The following is a 24,503-nucleotide window of genomic DNA, read 5'->3' on the forward strand; positions in this document are numbered from 1 at the left end:
GCTAGATCTCCATAGGACCTGATACAAACCTCCTTACCACACCATATTATAAAGACCAACTTTCACGTCTATTTTCCTTACCAGACGAATGAGCTAGTCTCTAAGTTTCCCTGTATTCCAGAACTTAGGCAGGAGTTTAAAACAAAGCAAGAGTTCAGTGAACAAATGACTATGTGGGTGAATGTGCAGTGGGGTCAAAATCCCACACCTGGGCACAGTGTGGTAGGGACAGTGATTAAGAAGGGGCACTGGAGTCAAAGGCCTAGGTTAAAACATCCTGGCTTGGCCAATACATGCTGTGAGTTTGAAAGTCACTTAGCCTCCAAATCTGTCTCATCTGTAAGATGGAGATGGTGACACGTACTCCACAGGGTTGCTATGAGGATTAAGGTGGTTAACACGAGACGCATGTACACAGTAACAGCTCAATGAATGGAAGCTATGATCATAATGACAGGGCCACCAAGGACAGGTGGCTTTCTGAAACGGAAATGAAAAGAAATTTCTGAAGCAGAAATGGCCATGGCGATCTCCACCATCTGCTGGGTAGAGAAAAGCAATGAAATGATAACAAAATCAGGACAGCAGGAATGCCTCTGAGGGGGAGGACACACATGGGTGTAAGCAGTGTTCTATTTTTTGAGTGATGTTCATTTTACTGTTATTCTTTAAACTACAAATGTTTGTTATACGCACTTTTTTGTATGAATATTCCCAATTTAAACAAAAAAACAATTTTAAAGACGTCAGCAGAGCAGTCAGTGCTGACTGCCTTAAACTGTCGGGTGACTGTTTTCCGTGACTCTTCTGACTCCTGTGTCTTGCAGGCTGCTGGGCTGCTGCCCTGGCGACATGGTGGGCAGGGCTGGGTGGTGAAAGGATACAGTGTTTCCAGTGAGTAAGAGCCCTCCGCAGCACCATCCTCCTGGCCAGCCCCTCCACCCGGGCGTGGTGGGCGTGCAGGCTCTCCCTCCGCTCCCAAGCCCACTGCCAATCACAGAAGTGTGTCTGGAGCACGGTGACATGGTGGAATCGCTCGGCCATCTCTGCAACAGGGAAAACAACTTAGGTGCTGCCCCCTCAAGCCTGGGTGAGGAGCTGGAAGCATCTTTAAGACAGGCTGAAACCCACTAGCAGCAGGCAGCAGGGACTCAAGGCTGCTCCCACAAGGAATCTTAGAACAAAAGATTCTTAAACATGGGAGGGTTGTTAGGAATCTCTTAGCTACATCTCTCCTCTCCAAGGAAAGAGAAAAGGGCTACAGCAAAGGACCAAGGCTCCTAGGGTCTGAGTCAATGACACACAACTAGGTCCCTATGCTGGCAAACGCTTTTTTGAGCTTTCAGCCAGGCTGATACAGGCTGCCAGCTCCATCTCCTTTTAATACTAGCTGACAGTCTGATGAGTTTAGGTCCTGGAATTAGAATGCCATAACTGGAGGCACGCTAGTCTGCAGCTCATCATTTAACAGCTTCATGCCTTCACCTTCCAGGTATGGACAACCGGACAGCTGGTCCCCTGTCACTGTTCTCACACAGACACACTCACTCTCCCAAAAGACTGTGCTGGCAGCCCAGGGAGGCTGTGCAGGGAGGCCTAGAGGAAGCCAGAGAGCCCAACCCCGGCGCAGTGCTTGACTCACTCCTGCGTAGGCTCAAGAAACCAAAGTACAAAAAGTACCAACAATCATGACTTATTTATTACTGCTTCTGAACGCTTATGGGGAAATGAAACCATTAGAACAGTGTTCAGAAAACTCAACATCATAAATCACATGTATCTGCATAACTGGGGACAAACAAACAATTCAAATATTTATTAATAGAAGAAAGGCTAAGTAGATTAAGGTATGCCATCCTATAAAATACAATCATTAAAAAAAAAACATTTCTAAAGAACACTTAAAGACACAGGGAATTATTAATTAGATGTGTGAAAAAGCAAGATACAAAACTGCATCATATGAATCATAATAATCACAGTATTTATAGCATAATTAAAGTCCTATTGAATTAAATATATTGAATGAAATACTGAAGAAAACCAGAATGAAATAACTTATATGAGAACTGAGGATGATGTACTTTCTACCTCAATCTCCATTTTCCAAAATTTGTGGCATAAGATGGTTATCTTCTCTTAATAAATCAGCACCACTGGTGGCAGGAAGACTGGGAACTGTGACCCACCCTCTGCCCCTGAGCCCAGACCCTCCTGCTCACCGTTCCGCTGCCTCTTCACTCTGCGCACCTGCAGATACTCAAGCCAGGCCTTCAGGGCTCTCCGCTGTTGCCAGTGCTGGTGGTGTTTCACAGCGGAGACCACCTTCTGTCTCTCCCTCCAGACATGCAGGAGCTGTTCCTGCCACCGTGACCAAGCCTGAAAACCAGAGAAAAGACAACGGTCAAGGGAGGCAGGAAAAGAGACACAGACACACCAGAAAGGCTAAAATTAGAAACAAGGAAGTGGCAATCCCCAGGCAGGATCATATGTAATGGGAATTTGGGGTGAAAGGATCTTTAAGAAGGGCATCCTGCTACCAGAAAGTAAGTTTTTTTCCTGGATTAAGAAGAAGAAGAAAAGAGGAATAATAAAATCAATGAACAGACAAGAAGCGTGGACAATCCAAGGGGGGACAGAATTAACCTGGGAGAGCCGAGGGTCTGGCCTTTTCCTCCAAAGTGGGAGGAAGCCGACTGTCAAGAGCCCTTTCTCAGGCACGTTAGTTTGCGGGAAGTAAGTGTACCCACAGAAACTGAAGGTTCCCTGAAGACCGTCCATAAATGCGCGCCCTGGGGAAAGCCTTCGTGCAGCTCAGCGATACGCAGCTCAGCGATATGCATGCCCTGGCTGACGAGGACTGTCAGATGACTTCATACCCTCTTTTCTTAAACCTGTAACACCTCACCTTTCCTTCCCCTCAGCTGAATACCATTTCCCCTATTTCACCATGAGAATAAAAGCAATCAAAAGACAGTTTTCTCAAGCTCTGCCGTGTCTATTCACCTGCCACAGGCTCTGTCTTCGCTCCTGCCACTCTGGACAAACTGTCCACGTTTCTACCAAAGGTCAGCCCCACTCCCAACTCCTCTCAACACCTCAAGTTCGTCACTGGAAATCCCCCCAACCCCAACCTGCATCATCACTTCTCACTCTCTGCTAGATTTTTTTATATCAGGATTCGAATGTGCTCTTATTTCTCCCATTCTGAAAAAAAAAAAAAAACAAAAAAACCCCTTCAGGGATGTGACCATCAAAAGCAATGGGTGACCTCTGACTGGACCCTGGACCTGACATTAAAAGAACAATATACAGTTTGAGTATGATCTGTATTTTACATATTACTGTATCAATATTAAATTTCTTAGACACGACAGTGACACTGCGGTTATACAGGAGGACATCCTTGTTTTTAGGAGATATGAGTTGGAGTATTCAGGGTAAGTTAATGCCTGCAACTTTAAAGCAGCTCAGAAAAATTTAAGAAATATACTGATATACTCGAGGGAAAGCAAATGTGGTAAGATGTTAACCATAGGTTAAGCTAGTGAAGAGTACATAGTTGTCTACCCACCTTTTCTGTGATTTGGTATCTGTCAAAATTAAAAGGCTGGGGGGAAAAGATCACTGTCACAAATACTTCCTGAAGGGGATAAATCAGGGATCCTCAAATGAACAACTCACACCCTTCTCGAGACCACACTCTGCCACCCAGCTAACACCCAAGTGCTTCCCTTTCCTTTCGAAACTCCTCAAAAGAGCTGTCTTACTTTCTACTTTCTCTTCCCCCAAGGAGGCTTTCTTGAACGCTCTCCCCGACAGGCTCACTGAAACTACTCTTATCGAGGGCGAATGACCTCCACGTTGCTCAATCCAAAGGTCACGTCTCAGTCCTCACCTTCCCTGACCTGCCAGAAGCTTCTGACACGGCCTGTCACACCTGCCCTCACCTGGCTTTCAGGATGTCATCTCCCCTTTGTTCCTGCTGCTGGTTCTCACCTCTTCACCTCACAGGCTCGGTCCTGGAGCCTGTCCACCAGCGACAACCACTCCCTCTGTGCTCCCACCCAGTCTCATGGCTTTAAATGCCACCTGCTAGCTGAGGACCCCCGAGTCTACATCTCGGGTCTGGGCCTGACCTCAGGATTCCACACATACACCCAGCTGCCTCCCCGACGCCTCCCAGCGGACGTTCAAGAGGCCTAACCGGGACCTCAGCATGGAGCGCCCCCTAATTCCTTCCCACAAACCTGCCCCTCCCTCCAGCTCCCCCACTTCAGTAAATAGCCATTCCATCGTGCCAGTTACTTAGACCAAAACCCCAGGAGTTCTGTTGGACTTTTTCTCTGAAACTTCACAGCTTCCCTATCCATTAGCAAACCCTGTCAGCAACACCTTCAGAACATACCCAGACTCCAACACCATCTTGCTACCTTCCTGGTCTGAAATCTCTCCTGGAACTCTGTCACCACCTCCAGACTGCTCTCCCTGCTTTTATCCTTGATCTTCTGTGGTCTGTCTTAGCACAACAGCCACAGTAGCCCTTTTCCATTTGTTTTGGTTGTTATGTCACTTCAATATCTTCATTTTATTTGCCAATTTTCCTCCCTTTTTTCTCTTTCATGCCACCAATCTGCTAGAGAAACCAGGTCATTTATCGTATAAACTGTCCCATGTTTTACATTTGGCTGATTGTCTTCTCTAAGTGTCTTTAGCTTGTCCCTCTGAGCCCTGTATTTCCCATGAGCTGAAAGTCAGATTCACGTTAGGCTTGGCTGCAGTCATGTGCAAATTTTAGGCACGAATACATCTGGAGTGCTGCTGGGGACTTCCTGTCACACCACATGGTGGCCAGCTGCCACAGTTCTAGCCACGCCAAGGTTGTTTAGTGGCTTCAGACGGCATCAGTCTGACCCCCTCCTCGTATCTCCCTGTCACCTTTCCACCAGGTGGCTGCTGCCTAGATCCATTTTCTCACCTGGGGCAGCAAAACAGTGATTTTCTAATTCTAACACTCCTGCAGTTATTAACTGGAATTCTACACATAAACCTCCTCTCATGAACCCTCCAGTTTCTCAGAGATCAGTTTGGACAGGAAAGGCAGGATGCATGCTTGATTTTGGCCTTCATTAATTTCCAAAGAATTGAATTAATGCTCTCACAACACAAAATTGTGACCAATGAGCTCTTTTTTTCCCTCATTACAAATGCATCTATTTTTATATATTTGGTACATTTTCAATCCACTGTAGTCATTGTTCTTTTTGATCTTCAAACTGTTCTATCTTAAAGCCTACATGAGTTCCTCGGACACGACCCCAGTAGCCTCTGTTGATTCCCTCGCCTTCCGCACACCATCTCCTAGGCACAGGATGCCTACTTCCTGCTCTAGACCTGGAATCAGCCATTTCTCCACAAAGCATCAGTTTCTTTTAGTGGGAAACAGTAGAGACCACAATGTGGGCACTAGGGATGCTAAATGCTTTATTATTGCCACTGCTTCTAAGTCTTTTCAGTAAATAGAGTTGGCAACTCACTTTTCTAGGTTAAAAAAAATCATGAGTCCATACTGATATTTACACTTCCATTTTCAGATTACGTGACTTTTACTTAATTTCTCTGATTACTTAATTACTTTTACTTAATTTCTTTTAATTTCTGTAATCTTTCCTTTTACACTGAAAATCGTGCTTCCTAGTGATGCTGTCACAGTTATTTGCTTTACCTTACAATGTAGCAATAATAGTTTCAACAATTCAAATCTGCTACCAACAAGACTACTGAACACAATGTCAGATTTCTTAGTAGTTCTCTGTGTCCTTAGAATACATCCCACTAGGGATGAACAATCAAAATACTGCATTTTAAATTTACTTGAAGTAACTCTTTTCTGTGGAGTCACTGCTACAAACCTGGTATGAGTTTCTCAGTGTGCTTTAAAATCCTAGGGATTGGCTTTTTCCTTTTTATTTTTTAATTATATACAATATTTAACATGGTTCCAAAGTTAAAACTATGTAACACAGTAAATTCACAGAAGTACTTTCTTCCTACACTGTTACTCCTTTCCCCATAGGTAATCACTTTCCGTTGGTTTTTGTTCCATTTTTCCATTGTTTCTTCTTGAAACTATAAACACACACTCATCTCTCTCTCCCCTTCTTCCTCAAAAGGCAGCACACAACGAACCAGAGGGATCCTGTTAAGAGGGAGGTGTGACCATACCACTCCTCCATCAAAGCCAGTACCTTTCTCTCTTCCCCAGAGTAAGAGCCAAAGCCTTTACCAGCACAGCCCGCGAAGCCTTGCTACATGGGCCCCCTCGCCACCTCATGGCCTAATCCTTCCTACCCTCCCATGCTCATCAGCACAGCACGAGCTCCATCAGGTTCATGCAGCGGGGGACTCAGTATCACCAACGTGGCAGTTTTCTCCAATCTAACATAAAAAGTCAGTGTATTACAATAAAAATCCTAGTAGGCTTTGTTGTGGAACTTGACAAGCTGATCCTAAAATTAATAAGATAAAGGAAGCCAAGACAATTTTTAAAAAGAACAAGAAGGTCTCTCTCCATATATGAAGCCATACAGTAAGATCAAGGAGTAGTGATATACAGTGAGCATTTACTGAGGAGTTCCATACTCCAAGCACTGCTCTAAGCATATTATTAACACATATCATCACACTTAATCCTTACCAATCCTGTGAGGCAGGTACCATTATTATCTACTTACAGATAAGAAACCTTAGGTACAGGGAGATTAAGTAACTCATTCAAAGGCACAAAGTGAATAGTAGGTGACGGAGGCAGAATTTCCACCTGGGCAGTCTGACTAGAGAATCTTTGCTCTTTCTTATCTGCTTCATTAAATCATAACTATATCAGCATGGTATTGGCTCAGAGACAGACACACAGACCAATGGAATGAAGAGCCCAGAATGGACCCATGAGCAAATGGGACCTTGCTCTATAATGAAGGTGGACTAATAATCAGTAGAGAAAGGACAAAGGGGGAAAGAAAAAAGGATAAAGGATAAACTAATCAGTAAATACTGCTGCAGCAATTAATTACCCATGAGGAAAGTGATAAATGAAGACCCTGTTTCACACAACTTATAAAAATTAAACCCAAAATGGATTAAAGACCAAATCACAAGATAAAAGATTAAATTAGGTTACACTGAAATAACACTTGTATAACAAAAAAAAAAAAAGCATGATAAAGCAAAAAAACAAGCTGTGGGGGGAGGTCACAGCTCAGCGATAGAGAGTGTGCTTAGCATATACAGGGCCTGGGTTCAATCCCCAGTGCCTGCATTTAAAAAACAAAAGCAGAAACAAGCTACAGACTGGAAGAAAGTACTTGCAACGTACAAAACAGTCAAGAGGTCAGTAAGCAGAATCTACAGCAATATCCACAAAACCGTAAGAAAAAGCCAAATAACTCAACAGAAAAAAAGGAGTGAGGGATGTACACAAGCTCAAACACAGAAACCCAAATAGCAAACAAGCATCTGAAAAGATGCTGGGCTTCACTAGGAATCAGTGAGATGTGAACTAAAGCAACAATAAGTCACCACTTCACACCTACTGAGTTGGTGACAGTGACCCAGTCTGGCCATGCAAAGTGCTGATGAGGCCGAAAGAAAGAGAACTGAAATTTTAGCAGGTAAACCCGCACAGCACTGGAGAGCAACGGGGCTTTGTGGGGTAAGGATGAAGAGATGAACACCCACAGCCCCAGCAGCCTCACTTCCAGGAACCAGAGGAAAGTCTCAGACTCTTGCACAAGAATCTGTGTTCTAGAACACTCTCTGCAACACTGTTTTTGTACTTGCAAAAAAAGTCATCAGAAGGAATCAACAGTTCAGCAGCAGTGAGCAGATAAACGGAGCCTTATTCGTACAAGGGCATATTATACAGTGAACAGATCTCTATGGGTCAACATGGATAAACCTCAAAAATAAACTGCTGCATAAAAAAGCAAGTTGCAAAGTAAATGTACAGTGTGACACCAGTCATAAGTTTCCTAACTATACACCGCCAGAACATTTATACTTTACATGTATATACGCACACATTTTCACAAGTGAAAAAGAACACAAGAGAACAATGACTTCAGTATCAAGGCAGGGGCTATTTCTAAGGAGGAAAGGGACACACAGCTGGCGTCCATCAGTGACAGAATCAGCCTCGTCATGTCCCCGTGCTACTGGCATTCTTGCATTCGACAGTTCTGCTCCCTCCAGAGAGTATAAGTCTATTGAGGAATAGGCAGGAAGATGGTTAAGCGAATGGCTCTGTGGTTAGCAGGCTGCTTGGGTTTTCATGCTGGTTCTGACTTTGCTAAGTGTGTGATCCTCGTTCAAGTTATTTAACCTATAATATTATGGGATTTAAAAAATAATTTTGAAATTAACTGAGATAATGTACATAAAGCACACGGTCCAGCACCTTGGACAGGGAGGCCACGATAAACCCTGCTGCTCCTGCTCATACTGCTATTACCACTGGCAAGAACTGTGTCTATTTCCTTGCTATTGCTTCTGAAGAACTTACATTGCTATTGCTTCTGAAGAACTTACAAGTTCAGAGATCCAGCAAATTTTTTTCTTAAAAAAGGGTCAGATAAGAACTATTTTGGGCTTTGCAGGCCATAAGGTACGGTCTCTGTTGCAACTACTCAACTCTGTCATTATAGCCAGAAAACAGCTCAGACAATACATAAATGAGTAGATGTAACCGCATCTCAGTAAGACTTGACGTGCGACAATAGGCAGCTGGCGAAATCTGACCTGTGGGCAAGGCTGCTGACCCCTGATCTGTGCTGTCTGCATGTGATCTCAAATACTGCATATACTCACATGGACGATATAAAATGTTGTCAAGTTAAAAAGCTATTACTCCTACATACAGTAACAGGCACTTCTTTTCCTCCTCTTTCCTAGCCTATTCTCTGTAACTGACTTGGCAGCCCTATAATATGTACCCAGGGAACATAAAAAAGTGACAGAAATTCAGAGGGTCTATCAAAGGCCACAAGAAAGCTTCACCACAGCATAGTTTTTGTACAGATGCTGGGCCTTTATAACTGACCAAAACATAGTAGCTTTCCCAAAAAGAACTCTTTAGAGATAAGGAAAATTATATGGGAAGAAAAAAAAAAAAAAGGTTTTCTTTCCAGTCTTAGTTTCTTTTCTGCCCTCATTATTTTCTAATTTGCTGTAGGAAAAGAATAATGAGGAAATAAAGAATATACTGTTGCTTCTTTCAACACATTTATAATTCACAAACCCCTTTCCACAGTTAGCAGGAGCTCTCTAAACACCACTGGCAATCACACACAGCACGTTCCTACTAGTGGCCTCTGTCTGCTGAAGACGCCAGCCTTCCATGGTGCTTCTGCCTCCCAGGCGCCCTTCAGCCCCTTGAGCTGCAGGGAGGGCTCAGCAGAGGCAGCGGCCTGTTGGTCAGCCTTCTGCTTGGGAGTCTGAGCCCACACTCTGTGGGTGCGGGGCCTGATGACGTGGACAAAGGGCACCAAAACCTGAGTCTGCTGGACTCACCTGCAGCTGGAGGCTCCGGGCACTGTGCTTCACAGCGGAGGCGTGGAGAGCGCGGCCCACCCGGACCTGTCCCAGGCGCTGTCTCCACTCGCGCCACCACACCCTGTCCAAGAGCAAACCCAAGATGGAACCAGTCAGAAAAAAGCCAGCTGGACAAGAGAGGGGCAGAGAGGGCAGACTCTCAGCTCAAGTCCCTCTCCCTCATGGTGCCACCTCTAGACTGATATCTGTTAGATCTACCATTGAAGAAAACAACCTAGAAACAGTCTTTAGGGCTGTGATTAAGGGTGGGAAACTGAATGGTTCCTAAGGTCAGATACAGCCTTCGACACTACAGACATGCTCGGTTTAGCTTAGGCACAGTTAAAAAAAAAAAAATCACTGTCAACATTTAAAAAAAAAAAACAAGAGATTTCATAGAATAAACTGTCAAAAAAGTGGCTTTCAGATTTCCAGGCTTGATGGATGGATCCCTGCTTTTCCTCCTGAACTGGCCAGGTTTCATTCTAGCCTTGGTTTCTTTCCTGTTTATTCTCTAATTTGCTGTCAGAAAACAGTTAACGTGGAAATGAGAGTTTGCAACCTCTGCTTTACAGAAACATTCACTTTGCCTGGTCACTTTAACTCACCAGAATCTCTCTCCTCCTAACCTAAGCCATGCTTAGCTGTTACCACTCACTTCAAAATCTCAAGCTATCTTGCATTATTATCTTTTTTTAGGGAATTGTAAATTCCCTGAATGTAACCCCAGCACCCAATGTAGTATCAGCAACATTTTAAGTTCTCAATAAATACATTGAATAAATAAAATTATATAGAAATATCCTCCCACAAACTCTAGCAGAACTTACTCAGCATTTAAAATATTTGCTGAAAAAATAAATAAATAAAATATTTGCTGAAAAAACTTAAAATAACAGAAAAAAATTTAAGTAACTTCTTTATGTCCACTGATGTTCTGGATACTATGCTAAATACTTTACAGATACTACCTTATTTCCCGTGACAACCCTGAAAGATGCTTAATGGTGTGCCTAATTCACAGATGAGGAAAGTGAGCTTTGGAGAGGTGAAATGACCCAATAACACTTGTTGGAACAGGGATTTCAACCCAAGTCACTCTAGCTGCAAAGACTCTGCTCTCACCCATGATACATACAGGGCCCAGCTCTCTCGGGCAGGAACTGAGCTTTCAATATGCTGCCATTCAGAACACCAGAGGACCACTGGGGACAAGGCACAATGGAATCAGTCCCATTATAAAGCAGCTCACTGTTATACACATCTGGCTTTCCAAGTGGACTAACTCAGGTCCCTCCAACATGTGGACAACGCTGCTGAGATGCACTCCAGAGCAGCTATTAAGGGCATGAGCTTTGGCATCAGAAAGACGGATGGGTGAGCTCTAGTTCTGCCACCTACAACTTAAACATTAAGTCTCAGAAAGGCTGAGTAACTTTACTGAGCTTGTATATCTTAATCTGTACAACAGTAGTTATTTTATAGTTTATGGTAATGAGTAAATGAGACATTTTACATTAAAAAATGCACACACACAAACTTAACACACGGTTTAGAACACGTAAATACTCAGCATTACTTACAACGTTGTGAAAATTTGACCTTAGTGCTGAACAAGTTATCAGTAAATACTTATTAGGCATCATGTATGTTCAAAACATTGTTTTAAGGTGGGTTTTTTATGCTGGCTTTCCAGCGGCATAGGTCAAGGCTGAGGTAAAAAAATGCTGCTAATCTGTAGGGCAATGTAGCACACTCACCACAAAATACTCCGCTGCCTAAACTCCAGGGCGGTGGTCTGCATCTGAAGTTTGGTCCTACGAAAAACCACGTAGATCAACCAGGACTTCCAGGCCTGCCGCATCTTTTGTTTTGCGTCTAGAGGCACCAAAGAGATTTTCAAAAAGGGGTGGGGGGAGATGTGTTACACTGGGTTAGACAAAAGCTCAAAGGCTCTAGGACTCATCCCTCCTTTGAATATCTAAATTCCTCCGGTCTTCAAGTGACCCCTGCTGGAAAAGTTGTGAAGCTCTACAAAATTAACAAGGATCCAAGTACATGTGAAGAATGGTTCTATCAGTGATGACAGTTACAAAACATTTAAAGGAAAATCAACGTTCTGCGCTGTTCAGAAATCCTTTATTTTAAAACCCTTTTTTAAGAGTTATATTCTGCAACATTTACAGATGAAATAACACAGGAGGTAGAGAAGCGAATGGGAATATGGATGTAATAAGACTAGCGTGAGTCAGTAATTACTGGAAGCTAGTTATGTGATGGGTAGGTACATGGAGGTTCACGTTCTACCTTTCAACTTTGTAGATATTTTAAAATTTCCATTATATAAAGTTAGAAACAAGTCATGTTATAAAATGTGCTCTCAAAGAGGAAAAAAAATGTGACAATGAATATATGTATGTTCACGTATAACTGAAAAATTGTGCTCTACACTGGAATTTGACACAACATTGTAAGATGACTATAACTCAATAAAAAAATGTGCTGTGTGAAACAATAACTGTGAAGTAGAATAAGCAAGACAAAAGGAAAGGGTACTATCTGCACCTGTTTGTATCTGTTTGAGAAACAGAATAAAAAGGACCAGTAATGATCCTAGAGGAAACAATTTACTAGATATGGGAAGTGCAAAGGTCCACAGGTCTCCTTTTGTGGTAAATTCCATTTTCACTATGAAAGTCATCATTAGTAAAGTAAACTTCTGTTCTTTTTAGAATACAGAGGAGAAAATAAAATCATGTAAACCATGTTCAGGACATTCTCCAAAATGTGGTCAGTAGAACTACAACTATACTTTGCATTTCATAGCTGCTGACAAGTCAAGTCAAAATACGGAAAAGAATTTAACACGTAGCTTCCTCACGCCCATCCCCAACCTGAGCAATCAGCGCACCTCGGGCAACAAGGACAAGCAAGGTGCTCTGCTTCAGAGTTCAGGCTCCTGAGTAAGACAGGGTGGGTCTGAACACTGACCTCGTCACTTAGCTAAGTAACCCTACACAAGTTCCTTATCTGCAAATTGGTGCCTCCTTTAGAGGTAGGTGTGCAAACAGGAAAGGAAGATTATCAATGAGAAGTGTCTCCAATAAACACAAGCTATTATCTTCTGAGTGTGGAATCCAGGAATCTGCATTAACTGTCTCTGCCATGATTCTGATGACATTTTGAAAACCATGCTTCCTTTAGGCCTGAAAGTACTTGCAGACTTTTTATTTAACAGTGTTAAGAGTGAATGAACAGTCCCCGGAGTCTGTGGGCATGGCCTAAAACAACTGTCATGTTGTCAGAAATAACTTTTTATCTTAATATATCAAGTGACTTTTCCTTCTACTCCATAACATAGCTGTAGTTATCATAACTATAAATAACAACATAAAATAGCAGAATGCAAATTCCTCAGTATGGAACTTTCACAAGAGAGAGCATATTCTGGGCCACATAAAAAACCCTGAACAAATTTGAAAGAACTGAAATTATACTAAGTCTGTTCTCTGATGATAATGGGATAAACTAAAAGGTCAATAACAGAAAGATGTTGGAAAATCCCCAATATAGGATTTAAACCACTTCTAAATAATCTAATGGGTCAAAAAGGACATCTTAAATGAAATTAGAAAACATTTTACACTGAATGAAAACGTTACTGCAAATATTAAAATCTGAGGGATGCAGTTAAAGCAGTGCTTAAAGGAAGCTTTACAGCAGTAAATGCTTACGTTAGAAAAATGGAAAGGTCACAAATCAATAATCTCAGTTTGCCCTTTAAGACATCAGAAAAAGAAGAGCAAATTAAAACCAAACCTTGGAGAAGTTAGACTATAATAAAAGCAGGAGCAGAAATCAAGAAACCTGGGGGTGAAAAAAAACAAACGTAACCTGGAAACAGAAAAACAATAGGGGAAAAAAAATCTAATAAACAGATAAGCTGGTTATTTGAAAAGATCGATAGAATTGATAAAGCTCTAGCCAGAGACAGAGAATAAAAGGCTGAAGACACAAATTACCAATACTAGGAGCAAAAGAGACGCTATCACTATAGACCCTGGAGACATAAACATTGTAATAATGACATGACTTCAAATGACTCTACGCCCATAAATTCAACAATGTATTTGAAATGGACCAGTTCCTTGAAAGACACAAACTAACAAAAATTGTTCAAGAAGAAACAGATAACCTGAATAGTCTTGTATCTATTTAAAAATTGAATTCAAAGTTTAAGGCTCTCCAACAAAGAGAAAGAACTCCAGGCTCAGAAAATTTCATGGAGAATTTTACCAAATATTTAAAGAAGAAATAATACTAATTCTACAACTATCTTATAGAAAATAGAGAATATAGCACTTCCTCATTTTATGAGGAAAATAACTTTAAATAACTCTTAGATGACAACGTAAGAGAAAACCTAGATGATCCTGGGTATGGTGATGACTTTTTAGATACAACACCAAAGGCTTGATCCATGAAAGAAAAAACTGGTAAGCTGGACTTCATTAAAATTAAAAACTTTTGCTCTGTAAAAGACCATGTCAAGAGAATGAGAAGATAAGCCACAGAGTGGAAGAAACTATTTGCAAAAGACATCTGACAAAGGATTATTACCCAAAATACACAAAGAATTCTTAAAACTCAACAAGACAAATAATTCAATTAAAAATGGGCAAAAGAACCTAAACACTTACCAAAGAAGATATACAGATGGCAAGTAACCATATGAAAAGATGTTTCACATCATTATGTCATCAGGGAAACACAAATTAAAATGAGATACCTCTATACACCTTTTAAAATGGCCAAAATCCAAAACACTAACACCACCAAATGCTGGTGGGGATGTGGAGCAACAGAAGCTCATTCAGTGCTGGTGGGAATGCAAAATGGTACAGCCACTTTGGAAGACAGTTTGGTATTTTCTTACAAAATTCAGCATACTCTTACCATATTGATCCAGCAATCACACTCCCTTGGTACTTAACCAAAGGAGCTGAAAACTTATGTCCACACAAAAACTTGCACACAGATATTTACAGCAGCTTTAGTCATAACTGCCCAAATTTGGAAACAACCAAGATGTCTTTCAGTAGATGAATGGAAAAATAAACTGTGATACATCCAGACAGTGGAATATTATATGGCACTGAAAAGAAATCAGCTATCAAGCCATTAAAGACATGGAGCAAACTGAAATGCATATTACTAAGTAAAAGAAGCCAATCTGAACAGCTACATACTGTAAGATTCCAACTATGACATTCCGGAAAAGGCAAAACTACGAAGACAGTAAAAAGATCAGCAGTTGCCAGTGGGGATGAACTAAACAGGTAGAGCACAGAGGATTTGTAGGGCAGTGAAAATACTCTATGATACCATAATGATGGCTACATGTCATTATACGTATGCTCAAACCCACAGAATGTATAGCACCAAGAGTGAGCCCTGATGTTAAACTACGGGCTTTGAATGATTATGACGTGTCATTGTAGGTTCATTAGTTGTAACAAGTGCATCCTGTGATGGGGGATATTGATAATGGGGAGGCTCTGCATGCGGGGGGAGGAGGTATATCAGCAATTACTGTACCTCTGCCGAAATTTTGCTCTGAATCTAAAACTGCTCTACAAAAATAAAGTCTTAATAAAGGAGAAAAACAAGTAGACAAGGCATTTTCTTCAGAAATGTACTTCCTCTTCTCACCGTGGCCCTCGGCTCTCATGTACTTGTTCCTCATCTCCCGCTGCTGATGCACGTAGGCCTTCCAGGTCTGGAACATCAGGTTGTACAAGTAGTACCTGAGGAGCCAAAGAAGCAAATGCCATTTCTTTAAAACAAAAACAACTCCTAATCCAACATACCTAGTCCATTCTGTACTCAGGAAAAACTAACGTGGACGCTTCTGACACTAAAAAGCCAATCTATATCCTAAGCTAAAATATCATTTCCTACAATTACGGTGAAACCTATCCTCCTTGAGAGTCATTCTCCGCACCTTATGCTATCACTAAGCATAAAAAGGTGTGAATGATCTGAGAATAACTTCACCTTCAGCACCCACAAAGCCGTGCCATCTGGAATGGCAGTGATATTTCAATCATCCACACTATGTAAAATATTACTACTCCTTTGCACTAAAACACGATCAATGTTCTTCGTCCCTTCCTTCTCAATACATAAATTATACACTTAAGATTGTCAGTCCCTCCACATCTTCACTATCCCACTTCCTAAGACTTTATTTCATGCTCTACCAGCTTACAAGAACAATTCAATGCTGTCTATATTCTATCTGACATATTCATAAATCAGAAACCCTGCCCCCAAAAACCTAGACATGATTATAACAAGAATGAATGCCATTTGAAAAAGACAATGTATAAGACATATAAAGTTTTTACTTTAAAAAAGGTATAAAAGTACGTATTTGATATAATCTCCCAATTTTTACTTTTTCTTTCTCCACTTATCGCCGGGAATACAAATGTCAAGGATTAAGAGTTTCTTCTATTTCCATTTTCTTAATGGCTATATTGGGCATAAATTTTCTCCCACAATCAATATAAATTAAAACAACTTTACTATTTTAAAGAAAAGAATACTCTCAGAACTAGAAATTATATAGAAGTGAGAGTCAGTGAGAAAAGCCAATTCAAATCATTAGAATGATTAGTACCTAATTGTTACCTGAATTCGGTATCTCTGTGTGTATGTGCTCACATGCATATATGTGTGCTTGGGTTTAATTTAGGACTTTGATCTTGCTTACTCTAAAAAGAATTTGAAGAAAAACAGAAAATGGGGGGTGGGTATAGCTCAGTGGTAGAGCACATGTTCAGTATGCACCAGGGCCTGGGTTCAATCCCTAATACCTCCATTAGAAATTTTTTTTTAATAAATAAAATTTTTTTTAAAAAAACAGAAAATGATTCAAGACTCTTTTCCTTGCCAAGGAAGGTTCAACACTCACAAATGCAATCAATTTCATGCATCACACTAACAGAATGAAAGAATCATGTGATCATCAGTGTCTCATTATAATAAAGGCCATTATGATGAGCCCACAGCTAACATCAGTACCTAATATTTTACCTCAATTTAAAAAAAAGGAAAGGAGGAAATTAGGTCTCCCAAAAATAAAAGATAAAGAAGAAAAAAGAAAAAGACAAGAGATAAATGTTGGTGAGGATGTGGAGAAAAGGGAACCCTTGTGCACTGTTGGCAGGACTGTAAACTGGAACAGCCAGTAAGAAAGTTAAAAACTCAGAAAAAGAGATCAAATTTGTGATTACCAGAGGCAGGGGGTAGGGGGAGCAGTCAAAAGGTACAAACTTCCAGTTGTAAGTTGCCACTGCTGTATGACACATAAGTAGCTAAGAGTAAATCCTAAAAGTTCTCACTACAAGATGAAAAATTTTTTTTCCATTTCTTTGTATTGTATCTCTATGAGATGATGACTATTAATTTATTGTGGTAATCATTTCATAATATGTAAGTCAAACCTTTATTTTGAACACCTGAAACTCATACAGTAATATATGTCAATTATACCTCAATAAAACTGGGAAAAATAAACCTTTTCTTCTTTTGACTAGAAACATGCCAACAAGTAATTACTTGATAATGTGTTATTAGTAAAACTAAAATAATAACATAAAATGAAATCTGACCTGTAGTGACAGTCAGCTCGAACACGAAGTTTCCACTCATGATGGAAAACCCACCATTCTTCCTTCCACTCTTCAAAGACCTTCCGTAGTAATCTCTGCTCATAGTAAGACCTAGGGTAATGAAAAAAAAAAAAGAGAGAAACACATGATGATGCTGGAGCTGGTATCTATTTCCAAATCAGTTTCACACTGCTGTCGCTTTCTCATAGAAAAGTGTGGCTCATTATTTGATAACACCAAAATTGATTAAACATAGACGTATTTAACTTTTTCACATCAAAACCTTAGAACTACTCAAACTGGAAATGAGGTTAGAAAATGTTATATTATATATCTTACCAATTAAAGAGGTAAAAGTAAAAAATTTGGCTTTTCAAATACCGTAAGTGAGTTAAGAATTCTTACTCTCCATTGTTTTCATTCATCAGAATAAAAAATAGTTTTGGTTAGTAAAAAGTAGTAGCTATCCTTCTTATTTACATTCACAGGAGAATAAAAGTTATAAAATAAGCAAATGCCTAATGGTACTCCTAGGACTTAACATGAACAGAGTACATTAGTTTAACTGAAGTCTGGCCAGGGGAGCTACAACCACAGCAAAAGGAGGTAAGAGAAAGTAAGAAGGGAAAAGCTAAAAAGGAAGGAAACAAGAGGGCAGTGAGAGTGCTGACGCTAACAAGGCACGGTCAAGGAGACTAGCAACTCAGGAACTCTGGTCCTGTCAGTCACTCTGAGTTTCTTTTCATGGTTATGCAGGTTACTAACATGAACCTCCTCCTCACCAACTCTCGGGTTTTTAAAATTGGACAGCAAAAATATACATAGGAAAATTCACCTCACTACTGTTATAATAATAAGTAGAGAAAATCACCACAAATACCCAGCAAAAGGGGAAAGGTTAAATTCAATTAATGCCACCCAGTGGGTATTTTTCTTTTTTGGGGGGGTGGTAAATGCGGTTTATTTATGTTTTTTACTGGAGATACTGGGGATTGAACTCAAGACTTCATGGATGCTAAGCACGTGCTCTACCACTGAGCTATAGCCTCACCCCACCAGTCATTTTTTATGAAGTAGAGCTAAAGATACTGAAATGGAAGATGCTCCAGAAAAGTTGTTAGATGAAAAAATAAAGCTACCTCGTAGTGTGTTTAACATGATTTAAGTTAATGTTTTTGGTATATCCAGTACCCATATGTTATAATTAATAAACATCAAATATATATGTATAAAATGTATGCACACACATTTGTATATGTAAAAATACATACATCTATATGCACGCATGTATGTGTACATACATGTTATCATACTGTATGAATTAAAAGCCCAAGAAGAGCTCCAGAATAGCAAACTATTACCAGTGGTTCTCTCTCAGGAAGGGATTACAGGACACTGGTGTTTCCTATATTACACATTTCTTTAGTTTGAGAAAATTTTTGAACAGCAGCTTTGTTCATAATTTTTTTAATTTTAATGAAAAAGAATCACTTAAATCTGCACGTGTCCTTCCTTCCACCACTACCGTCTACCCAACTTACTTCCTTCTCTTCCCAAAAGCTCACTAAAATAACAGCCAATACTTACAAAAGGTGTGATAAAGAAACAGAGCAAGAGCAACAATGTTCAGCAAGAGATGCCAACAAATTTTGAAGGATAGAAAGCAGGCGGTGGGGGAGGGGGTGCAGCAGGGCAGCTGAATCAACAGTGAGCGAAATCCGAGAACTAAGTGTCCGGTGGGGCAGGGGTGGGGGATCAAGAGGCAAGCAGTGGGTGGCACAGACCCCAGAGAGGTGTGGGAACGAGAGGCATCAGGAAGGGCGGAGTCCTGGGTGGAGATGAAAACACAGGACTGTTGGCAAACCTGCGTGTAAGAAGCAGGTAGGCCCCTGGACCTTGTTATTCACCTGGGCAGAGACTCGGGGTTCTCCCTGGAGAGGCAAGCTCTGGAGACGGTCCTAAATAGAGAATCTACACACTGAACAGTGAGACCCACTTTCCCCTCCTCTGCTTACAGCAGAGCTTATAACCCCTGCCCCCGCCTCCCGCCTCCACCCCACCCACCCCATCTCAGAAGGAGTCTGGAGGATTCTTCTCCCCTAGGGAGAACTGGTCAACCTAAGGGAACAGGCCTTCAGGTCCTGACAGATGGAGATCTCCCGGTTAAACTGGTCTCTGCTTCAAAAGCTTAAAGTGGAACTCTCAACTGACAAGTCCCTGTGCATACACTTTATATGTATACATAGCTACTAAAATTAGTGTTTTAGTGCTTACGTCTTAAATACGGGTAGACAATAAAAGGATATGTTGACATTTGAGGAAAGACTCCAACATGAGAGATTGAACAAAAAGCAAACAGAAAAAAAAGCTTAAAAGAAACAGAGCAGACAAAAACCTTTTATGGGGGCAGGATAATTAGGTTTCTTCACTGATTTCTGCTTGGAGGAGGTACTGGGGTTTGAACCCCTGATCTCCTGGGTGCTGAGCATGCGCCCTACCACTTGAGCTATATCCTTCCCTCAGAGCAGACAAAAGTCTTAAATCACTACATTAACCACAAAAAATCATGAACCTCCAGGATGTTATTTTTCAAAAAACATTCAGAGAACAAAAGAGAGCTCTTAGAAATTAAAAATATGATGGCAGAAATGAAAAAGGAAAAGATCCACATACAGGTAAAACAACAAGTTGACCGGCCTTGTAGGCCACAGTAAGGAAGGACTCTCAGCAGGTGGAAGCTGCCTGAGGTCCGACAGGAGAGTGGTGTGATTGATTTACTCAGACTTCCTATATGGAAAGACCAACCAGCGACAAGGCTAGAAGCAGGAGGGGAGCAAGGAGGCCCCCGGAGTCATCCAGGGGAGGCACGATGATGGCTTGGCTTGGACCAGGGTAGTAGCAACTTGAGCTGCTGAAGAGAGCTTGGAGTCTGAATCTACTTTGAACGTTGAATCAACATAATTTTGCATTCGGCGTTGCAGGTGGGGTGTGAGGGAGCAAGAGGTATCAAGGATGACCCCCAGCTTTCTGAGCCGGATCCCTGGAAGGATGGCAGCTTCCATCACTGGGGAGGGGAAGGCTCAGCAGGGAGCTTTCGGGGGAAGATCAAGATTTTGGCTTTGGACATCTTGAGTTGTGACATCGATGAGACACACAGTGAAGTTGTCACATACGCTGCAGACCAGAGTTCAAAGGAGAGGTCTGGGCTGGGTGTGTAGATGTGGGAATTGTTAAGAGATTTGATGAGACTTCCACAGCTGGGAGTGCAAGGACTGGGTGCCGGGTGCTTACATGAGGAGGAACCAACAAAGCAGAGTTAGAAGGAATAAAGAGGTGGAAGGAAAACTATGAGAGAACGGTAACCTGGAAGCTGGGAGGAAAAGGGGCTTCTTGAAGAAGGGAATGATGGACTGTCTAATGCTTCTTGGTGAGTAAGAGGAAACTTAAGAGTTCACCACGGATTTAAGCAAATGTAGTGAACTTACAAAAGTTTTGGTGGAATGGTGGAATCAAAAGCCTCACAGGATGTGGGAGTTGAGATTTGCAAATGTTAGCCACTATATATAAAAATAGACCCCCAAAATTTCTGTATAGCATAGGGAACTATATTCAATATCTTGTAATAAATAACCTTTAATGAAAAAGGATATGGAAATGAATATATGTATGTATATGCATGACTGGGACACTGTGCTGTACACCAGGAACTGACACACTGTAACAAACTGTGTATCAATTAAAAAAAAAAAGCCTTGTAGGCTGGACTTGAGGCCACAGAAAGAGGTGTTGGATATCCTGGGGATGGCCAGGAGATTTGACAAAAAGGGGAGCAAAGAGATGGAGAGCTACCTGCAGGAGGAAATAGGGTCAAAGAGACTTTTTTCAGGATAGGACAATAACAGCATTATATGCTGGTGCAAATGATCCAGCACAGAGGGAAAAACTGATGCAGAGAAGAGAGGGAGGAAAAAAACTGCTAGTGTGATGGCCTGGAATAGGGCCAAGGGGAATATGGTACAAAAGTCAAGGGTTTTGCCACAGATAAGAACGTGGACAGTTCATCTGCCTAACAGTAGGGAAAGCAGGCTATATGGTGACAGATGCTGGCAATCAGTAGATACGGTGAAGGGCTCTTCTGTTACTTCTGTTTTCCCAAGAAAATATGACTAAGAATGAAGAAGAAATATTGATAAATAAACAAATACTATAAATGGACCTGACTGTTTTATCTAGTTCTCAAATGAGCCAAATAATTTTGCTCATATCTTCTCTTTAGAATTAGAGGTGACTACCTCATATTTAAGACTGCCTTACGTATGAACACATACTGTATTATTATTTTTGCCCTACTAACTTAAGGGTCATTTTGCCTCAGTTTATTACTGATAAAACTCCAGCTTGTAACAGTTAAAACAGTCTTCAAGCACATAAAGGCATTACCCTGCCTAAAAGTGAGAAAGAAATAATTCAATATGGAAAAAGACCAAAAAAAAAAAAAATGCAAAGATAATATGCACAACCTTCTCCAAAGTAACAAACAACCCACTTGATTTACAAAGAGCTTGCAAGTTGAAATTTCTAAGTCAATGGAAACATAGTATCAGAATCACAATTCTGGGAAATGCTTAAGAAACAAATATTCTCACCCTCTCATTTGACAATTGAGAAACTGAGACCCAGAACCACAACTTATCCCCAGATCAAACATTTAGCTAGCGTCTGGGTTAGAACTCAAACTCAGGTCTCCCCAGTTACAGCCCAGTACCCCTTCCTCTGCACCTGCCCCCACTCAAGAGGAACAGAGCACAATGCTAATGCTCTAAAGCAGTGAGGCAGACATTGGTTGCTGGCGAACCCAACACCCACTGCCAGGTCTCTGCTTCCTCACCAGCACCCACTACAAAGGCTGGGAAGGTTTCTTTCCCGGCCTCTTCTGTAGCTAAGGTGGCCAGTGACATAGCCCTGGCCAATGAGGCAGAGGCAGAAGCAGCTGGGGGTTTCTAGGAAAGTTCTGCTTTCCAGATAAAGAGACAGATCTAGCTGACACCACCCTCCTCTCCCCTTCCTGTATAAAGTTGCAACAGGCATCTTTCAACTATGCAGCGTCATCTCTGAGGACAAAGGGTCAACATGCTAAGGATGGTGAACTAGAAAGGTTCTAAAAGCCTGAGTCTTTGATAAAACCACTGAACAGCTGAACCAATACCAACCTCCAGAATGTGAGAACAAGCAAATTCGGATTTGTTTAAGCTGTTACCAGACTTTCTCTTACTTGTAGTCAAATGCATTTCTAACACAATAAGCATTTCCCAAGTACTTGGCATATAAATAACTATTATTTGAAAAGAGGTTTCCAGTCAAATGAGTCAAATCTAAGTTTGAAAAAATTAAGTAGGAAAAGGATTTGGAGAAGATCCTGAAGGCAGCAACATAGTTTCCCAATCTCTGAATCCTTATAAAACACACAGAGTAACCACGTAGCAAAACAATCATACAAAGAAAGTTTTTAATGATAGAAGGAAGATAGTTACAGATGGAAACCTGGAGATGCAGAAAGAAACAAAGACCAACAGGAAGTGTACACACATGAATAAATCCAAGTGAACACTGGCTGTATAAAATGAGAATAGCAACATTCTGCAGATTTTAAAATATAAAGGGAATTAAAATATATTACAACAAGGGCATGTAAGTGAGGACAGGCAGAGTTGAAATGTTCTAAGGACCTTGCCTTGTTTGGGAAGAGGGTAAAAGAACCAATTAACATTAGACCCCAGTAAGTTAAACAGACATATATTCTTTAGGGCAGTCAGTCAAAGAATAAGAGTACATAACTTCTAAGCTAACAGGGGAGAAAATAAATGAAATACTCAATTGAGTAAGAAAAAGGAAAGATTTCCAATAACAGCAAACTGTTTAACTCAGATCATTCCTCCCCCCACCCCCTGAGAACAAGAAAAGCTCAACAACAACAAAAAATTATTTGACGGGAGGAAGCACTATCAAGGCAGTAAAGAAGGGCAGGGCCAAGGTCCTGGGGAAGGTGGAGAGGCGGGGGTGGACTACGCCTTATCCGTGCAGCTAGGGTGGGCTGCTGCCACAGAGGGAGCCTCCCTGGTAAAGATACAAAGGAGGCAGGAACAGCAAGGCCCCCACGAGGTATACAGAGAAAGACTTCAGAGAACACACACACAGCCCAAAATGGCTTGAGAGAACTTGATGTTCCAGATTAGCAAGGCCATACTGTCATAAAAGTGAAACAGGAAAATTTATAGTAAGGGGAAGGGGAAAGGGTAAGGACCAGTAACATTTCAGTTTTGTAAAAATGCTTGCATTCCCAATAGCTGTCAGTTCTCTGAAACATTCCCTACCCTGGCCCCTTCTCTCCAGCCCCACCACTGCCTGCACCTGCCTGTCCCTGACACCAGTGGCTCCCCCTTGTGGTCCACTCTGGGTGAACAAAATCTGCAGCAGCAGGTGGCAGCCTAGACCAAGTGAAGATACTGCACCAGCACTGGGGTTTTTCTCCTGACTAAATTTCACTCCCCTCATCAATGCCAACTTTTTTCTCAGGCTCTGTCCTAGACCAAGTCAATCTGTCAGTCTCACCAGTGACCTGAAAGAGCTCATTTACTTCTCTTGGGCAAATAATTTTTTCCCCAGAGACTCTTAATTGTCCTGACTTATTTAGATTCCTTCATACATTCATTCAGTCATAACAGTATGTGTTAAGTTACCATTTATTATATGGCTAATGGAGGCTAGGGAGGGGCAGGGGGATGTAACATGTGCCAAAACAAAGGTCATATAATGGGCTTAGTACAAAACAAAAACCTAGAATGAACTCAGCAGCAGTGTGGTGTTCTGAGCTAATACTACCTGGCTTTAGAGGGAAATACTCTTCCAAAAGTGATTCGAATCCACAAATATATGAACTTTCTGGCCACGCATCTGAAAGAAGGAAAAAAAAAAGGACACGTACATTTTAAAGCTCCATTTGGTTTATATCATCAATTTTCTGGGAAGGGGAGGGGAGGTCCCAGGGGAAGAGACACTAGTATTAGTCAAAAGGTGAATCATAGATTATCTTTCATCAAACAGAGCACGGGATGGGATAGATTTATAAAACTAAAATCAAGCAGATAACTTTGTCAGCGAAGACTTCGGAGCTGAGGAAAGGAAGTACATGACAGTGCCTTTGTTCACATTATTCTTCCTGCCTGAAACATCTGGCAA

General features: G+C 41.3%; 1 protein-coding gene across 5 annotated transcripts in view; it reads right to left on the reverse strand.

Moving 5' to 3' along the window:
* The window catches only part of SFI1 (SFI1 centrin binding protein), a 61,480-nt gene that overhangs the window by 25,369 nt on the left and 11,608 nt on the right, over positions 1 to 24,503 (reverse strand). For 4 of the 5 annotated variants that reach the window (XM_031443123.2, XM_031443122.2, XM_031443121.2 and 1 more), the window contains 7 exons: positions 24,147 to 24,218; positions 17,268 to 17,378; positions 15,301 to 15,395; positions 11,349 to 11,466; positions 9,568 to 9,670; positions 2,223 to 2,379; positions 885 to 1,046 (listed from right to left, as the gene is read on the reverse strand). In XM_031443123.2, the coding sequence (XP_031298983.2) occupies positions 885 to 1,046; positions 2,223 to 2,379; positions 9,568 to 9,670; positions 11,349 to 11,466; positions 15,301 to 15,395; positions 17,268 to 17,378; positions 24,147 to 24,218 (818 nt within the window). The remainder of the gene's footprint in view (positions 1 to 884; positions 1,047 to 2,222; positions 2,380 to 9,567; positions 9,671 to 11,348; positions 11,467 to 15,300; positions 15,396 to 17,267; positions 17,379 to 24,146; positions 24,219 to 24,503) is intronic. The other variant, XM_031443124.2, reaches the window with a different exon arrangement.

This window comes from Camelus dromedarius, chromosome 31 (genome assembly GCF_036321535.1).
Source record: "Camelus dromedarius isolate mCamDro1 chromosome 31, mCamDro1.pat, whole genome shotgun sequence".
In the NCBI taxonomy this organism is placed as follows: domain Eukaryota; kingdom Metazoa; phylum Chordata; class Mammalia; order Artiodactyla; family Camelidae; genus Camelus; species Camelus dromedarius.